At 35.6% G+C, this 6,716-nt stretch overlaps 1 protein-coding gene across 1 annotated transcript in view; it reads left to right on the top strand.

Moving 5' to 3' along the window:
* Positions 1-4,117, top strand: part of LOC110314887 (vomeronasal type-2 receptor 116-like) — a gene marked incomplete at its 5' end in the record, with an annotated part of 15,453 nt that extends 11,336 nt beyond the window's left edge. The window contains one exon of the mRNA XM_021189086.1: positions 3,189-4,117. Coding sequence (XP_021044745.1) covers positions 3,189-4,117 — 929 coding nt within the window. The remainder of the gene's footprint in view (positions 1-3,188) is intronic.
* Between the last annotated feature and the right edge of the window lie 2,599 nt (positions 4,118-6,716).

The raw sequence follows: 6,716 nt of genomic DNA, 5'->3' as shown, positions 1-6,716 counted from the left end.
TCTCTCTCTCTCTCTCTCTCTCTCTCTCTCTCTCTCTCTCTCTCCCTTTTTCTCTCTCCCTGTCTGTCAATTCCCATCTACTCCATGCCCATTTCTCCAAGACTCTGATTTGCACGAATTGAGGGGTATCACTGAGCCTGGTCTGTAGCATGTTAACAGCTTTCCTCAGCAGATATGCCATGGTTCTAGAATCTTGAACATACTGTGATTTTCAAAGGCTATTTCAACATTATTACTTCTTCTTCCTCAACAGTCAGGGGTCTACACATGATTTTCTAGGCTCCTCCAAAGATTTTGCATTATTTCTCCAGCACTGTGCTCTAGCATTCTAGGTTCTGGTTGACTACACTGTGTTTGTTGTTGGTTTTGGTGATCAACCATGCTATTGACATCTTCAGTACACTGGGTTCTTGCACTGCAAGTAGGCTTCACCAGTAGCCTCTCATAGGCTCTATTCATGGTGCTAAGTCTCAACATTTTTATGTATGATCCCTCTATTCCTATGCCATTAACTTCAAAAGAGGTTTTACCTTTACCAATGCCATTTCCTACCTTCTCACATTATCAAGCATCAGTTACTCCACATGACTGTTTCATACTTTCAAATCCAGTAACACCTGGGTGACTCTAATACCAAGTAAGGCTGCAAATTGTGGTACAACATTGGGTATCTCTGGACACAGCTTTTTTACTCTCAGAAAACACTTGCCAGATAATTTCACCTCAGTGATGCTGATCTATTCTTAATTATCACTAATTTATAGTTCCATCTAACCAGAATAAATTGTTCAGGTAGTCTCCTCTTTTTGACTCCTAAGCCAGAACCACATGGCCAATGCTCCCAAGTTCAGCTGCTTACTAGGGCTAGAAAATTGCTCCCCCTTATTGTATTTCCAGCTTTTTATTTACAATTCTATAACTGCACAAGCTCAGCTCTCCTTGGACTTTCTCTATAAGTTGACCTTGAACTGAAGATCTGTATGGCTCTGACTCCAGAATGCTGAGATATAATGCATATACTAAAAGGCCTGGATTTTAGGTTATATCTACTTTGATCTTGGCCTGTCACAGGCTGGCCTCAAACTCAGAAATCTGCTTGACTTTGTCTCCTGGGATGAAAGGAGTGTAACATCATGCCTGGTCAAAAATTTCTCATGTCCACAGTTTGCCATGATTCAGGTCAAAAGGCTGTGTCTTCCAACCTCAAGATCTCCTTCATATGATTGCCCCCTATTTGTGGATTGTAGTTCACTCCATATTAAAACTCAAAAATATTCCCTTCTCAATTGCAAATACAAACAATAGATGGGTTTCATGAGATCTTGCTCAGAGATCACTCCTCTCTTTACTCTTTTTCTCCTTGAAACTTGAATTCACCGTAATTTCATTTCCTGGAGCCCCTTTATTTTAATTAAAACATATATTTTCTATTTCTCCTTTCTAAGATTGCTATGCTTGTATGAAAATGCTCTTCATATGACTTAACCAGAGATCAAAGTCTCTATTCAGTTATTTGGGACGTCCTTTGTCAATTCAGTTAGTATAAATTCCTTTATGTTAGCCTTAGGTAAACTCTTTAGACAAGGGCAAAAGGCATTCACACACTTCACCAAAGTATTACAAGACTAGCCCCATATAAAAACTATTCTCCTCTGAAAAGTCTAGAATCAGACTTCTACAGTTAAAGTCATCCTAAGCAACAAAAGTTTCCATATTCCTACAAGTATGACACTAAGACTCACTTAAAGCATTCTACTGCTTTCCATTCAAAATCTCAAAATCCAAATTTTTCTAACCAAAAACATGGACAGGTCTATCAAAGGATTCACACTCTAGGTACTAACTTATGTCTTAGTTAGGGTTTTACTGCTGTAAACCATCACTTTGACACCATCAACTTTTATAAGGACAACATTTCATTGGTACTGACTTACAGGTTTAGAGGTTCAGTAAATCATCAACAAGTCTAGAGAATGACAGCATTCAGGCAGGCATGGCACAGGAAGAGCTAAGGGTTCAATATATTCAGGTAAAACATTCTACAAAAAGTCTTACTTCCAGGTATCTAGGATGAGGATATTAAAGACCACTTCCACAGTGACATAATGCTTTCGAGAAGGCCACACTTTAAAATAGTGCCACTCATTGGGCCAAGCATATTCAAACTATCATACCAACATAAAATATTTTATAAATTTTGCTGCATCTATTTTATGTTAATCATATTATTTATGAAAATATTTAAAAGTTCCACAGCAGAGTATTTTTTTTTCAAAAATCTCCCACATTTTTAAGAATATTCTACCTATGAAAATATATGCTTGCTTTAAATGTTATGAAAACATATTATTAGGTAATTTTGAGCACTATCAAATGTAATAGTACCTATTTAATAAACTCCAGCAGAGAATAAACAGAGTTTAAAAATGCAAGAAATTTTAAGGAAAGAAGTAAATTTAGGATACACATAAAAGAAACCATTATCTAAAAATTTAGCGAAAATATTTCCTCTAATATAATTTTCCATAGTAAATTAAAGCAGATCTATGAAATATGAGTACTATCAGGATCAGAGAGGGTTTTTACAATGTGATTTAGTATAGTAGTTAATTTCAAAAGAGTTACAGCATTGTCAGTAAAGGCAGAGGAATATTGTATGCACAGAGATCAAAAGCATTTAGGCAAAAAAATTTAAATTACAACCATGAATCTTTTAAGGAATTTATTGGAAGTTGAAGGGTACCTGAAAAGATACAATACTCTTCTTTACGATGATAGAGCTTGAAAGTATAAATATTTTCCCACTGAACCTATCTCCGGTTGTGCACACACTGGTTCACTTGAATGGACTCAGTGGTTATTAAAATGTAATTGGTAGATGTATGGAGCTCCAGGAGTTGTGAGAAAAACTGATGGTAGGGAAGGGAAGGTATGTGAAGGTAATATGTGAATAAAGCTTGCATCAAATCATATAATATGTGAAAATAAATATGGAAAGAAATATGTAAGGAACATGGAACAGTTTGTAAATCTAGATTTATTCATACCAGTGTACTAATTACTTTGTGCAAGAGTAAACAAAATACAGTGACTTCTGTGGCAGTTCCTGTAGTTAGAGATGTCTAATAATAAAATGAATCTTCATAGACTGAACTCCTGATCTCAAGATAACCTATATTTCTGACCAGATGTAGACCAGTGTTTGAAGTGTCCAGAGAGATATTATGCAAATGCAGAGAAGAGCAACTGCTTCGAAAAATCTGTGAGGTTTCTGGGCTATGAAGACCCCTTGGGGATGGCATTAGCAAGCATAGCTTTATGCTTNTCTGCACTCACTGCCTTTGTTATTGGCATCTTTGTGAAGCACAGAGACACTCCTATTGTCAAGGCAAATAATCGAGCTCTGAGTTATATTTTACTCATCACACTCACCTTCTGTTTCTTATGTTCTATGAACTTTATTGGTAAGCCAAACCCAGCTGCCTGCATCCTCCAGCAGACCACCTTTGCAGTTGCTTTCACTATGGTTATTGCTACTGTGTTGGCCAAATCTATTACTGTGGTCCTTGCCTTTAAGGTCAGTTTTCCAGGGAGAATGGTAAGGTGGCTAATGATATCAAGGGGTCCAAACTACATCATTCCTATCTGCACCATGATCCAACTTCTCATTTGTGGAATATGGATGGCAACATCTCCTCCATTCATTGACCAAGATGCTCATACAGAATATGGACATATCATCATTTTTTGCAACAAGGGCTCAGCTGTTGCCTTTCATTCAGTCCTTGGATACCACTGCTTAATGGCCCTTGGGAGTTATGCCATGGCCTTCTTGTCTAGAAATTTGCCAGATACATTCAATGAATCCAAATTTCTGTCATTCAGTATGCTGGTGTTCTTCTGTGTCTGGGTCACGTTTCTTCCTGTCTACCACAGCACTAAAGGGAAGGTCATGGTAGCCATGGAAGTATTCTCTATCTTGGCTTCCAGCACAGCACTCCTTGCCTTCATATTTGGTCCCAAGTGTTACATTATCTTGTTGAGACCAGACAAGAATTCATTTAGTCATATCAAGAAGAAAACACCTTCTAAAAGGAAGAATTTTCCTAAAATATAGTTGAAAAAAAGCATTTAAGCTTATATTTTAACAACTTCATAAAAGGCATCATTCAGATATCATTCTAAAATATATTATTCTGCTTCTCTGAGTCTATGACCTGATGGCTCCATTCCTGGATCACATCTAATCTTTGTGTCCTTTCTCAATAGAAACTCTTCTTTCTCATTTATTGTTTTAATTTTATTAAACTTCATGAGAATTTGTTCTTCTTCCTGAAATATCAAAACCTTTAGTTTACCAAATCCATTGGAATATAATTTCTTAATGTGTATTATTTAATCATATTATCAATTCAATTGACATATAATTTGTGTTTAAATTTATTACATATTTAATTTTCTGTATACCATATTTGAAAATGAACAACACGGTATTTGTAAATCTCTCATGGAATTTAATTAATGGATAATGGTTTGTTTGAATTTATTTATTTATATTGAATCCACTGCCTGTCTTAATTTAAAGGAAAAAAAAATAATTGGATGGCATTCTAGTTAATGGCATTATGTGTTACATACTAACTCAGTGTGAAGTTTCATTAAGAAAAGTATTTTATTACCCAAAATAAAATATGAGTCAACCAGAGCAATCCAACTAGAGCCCACATTCATAGTTTGACAAAATTTGTGACATGTCAAGCTGTATGTAAGATTTCTGATTACTGCCATATGTATGCAATTAAATTTAGAAAATCACACATATATTATGCAGTATTTACCTTTCTGGTACATCTACTCCTATGAGATTTGCTGGTAACAGAACTTAATCATGTTGAATTTTTAATTTTCACGATAAATTATTCATTTTATTTTATTCATTTAATTTTCTCTAACCTAATTTTCTGTATTGGTTTAAAATTTTCTATTATAATCCAAAAATCCCTCATAGCTGTCTTTGTTATTATGACGTATTCCTTCATGATTCATTATTATTTTGTACAAATAATAGACATTATAATTAAAATAATCTTTTTTTCTGTCTCCAGGATTATATGAAAGAAACCAAATATAAAATGGTGAGAACAACAGCATAGGACTTTTTGACATCATCATTTTTCTCTCTTATCACTATATCCTTTGTAAATTTCCTATTTGGCTGATGTCCAGCTCAACTAGAGGGGCTGTCTTCATTGGAAATCTATTTAAGTCTACCCAGTAGCAGAAATGACATAAGGGGAACATATACCCCACATATAACTAAGGTAACATTGACACACCCATTGGCAATCCATATATAATGCGAACAGTAAAAGTCAAAAAACCAACACAGCTGTTTGACAAAACTCTAATGAAGTAGACCTTCATATTAGGATCATGATCAACTGTTTTGCAATAGTTTTCTGAATCTCCACATGTTGCAGGCTGTAGAGAGGCTTTTATTATTTGTAAACCTTGGGGATATTATATTAAAGGAAAATTTCTTCAGAATCAATTATGCCACATTCCACATGTATTTTCATAAGATGCCCTAGAACTTTCCTAGTATACTACCTATCCTGCTTTTGAGAAGGTATCCTTATCTGGGTCTACTTGAAGATCCCCTTGCGTTGTAGAGGTTATAAAACACATAAATGTCATAGATCTCCCTATTATGAAATGGTTTCAAGATATACTTGGAAGATGTGCTTTTGGGTTAACAAAGAACGAAAATAATCTAAATAAAGTAAACTTTGAAAAAGCAAAAAAGATTGAGAGAGCAAAAGAATGTGGAACAGGATCAAATTGAAAGCCTTTTCTTACAATGCACTCAGGCAATTACATGGCATATGAGATTGGGTTTTTACCTATGGTATGCTTCCCCAGGCGGAAAAAATACACCAACAAAGTTAAATGTGTGGCATTAATATTCCCTTCATGGGGCTTATACTGATCGAAAGAGAAATTCTGGAAGAATGATAAAAAACAATCAAAAATTTACTGCTGAAGGGACCCTGATATTGCGGCCTCTTGTGAGGCTATGCCAGTGCCTGGTAAACACCGAAATGGATGCTCACAGCCAGCTACTGGATGGAACACAGGGTCCCCAATGGAGGAACTAGAGAAAGTACCCAAGTACCTGAAGGGGGCTGCAACCCTGTAGGTGGAACAACAACAGGAACTAACNAGTACCCCCNGGGTTTGTGTTTCTAGCTGCATNTGTAGCAGAAGATGNCCTAATCGGCCATCAGTGGGAATAGAGGCTCCTTGGTCTTCCAAACTCNATATGACCTAGCACAAGGCAAGGCCTGGGCCAAGTAGTGGGAGTGGGTGGGTAGGGGAACAGAGGTGGGGGGAGGGATATGGGAAACTTTCGGGATAACATTTGAAATGTAAATGAAGAAAATAATAATAATAAAAAAAAATCAAAAATTAAGGACTTCTCTTGCTTGTAAAAGATTGGTTACAAAAGGCCACTGTGGTGTCTAATAACCAAAGAACAACATAAGATCAATATTAAACAAATGGAGTTTAATTAAGATATAAAAATTAAATATTGCATTGTGCCAGTATTGAAAATAATGACAGTAAAATTCACCTGAAAGTATTCCTGAACCCAAATGACAATTGGTACTTTGGACAATAAAAATTGATAACATATAAATTGGGACATGAAAGGT

The sequence above is a fragment of the Mus pahari genome, unplaced genomic scaffold (genome assembly GCF_900095145.1).
Source record: "Mus pahari unplaced genomic scaffold, PAHARI_EIJ_v1.1 scaffold_12099_1, whole genome shotgun sequence".
In the NCBI taxonomy this organism is placed as follows: Eukaryota; Metazoa; Chordata; class Mammalia; order Rodentia; family Muridae; genus Mus; species Mus pahari.
The sequence above is the reverse complement of the archived record's forward strand: the minus strand, read 5'-3'. Positions and strand labels throughout refer to the sequence as shown.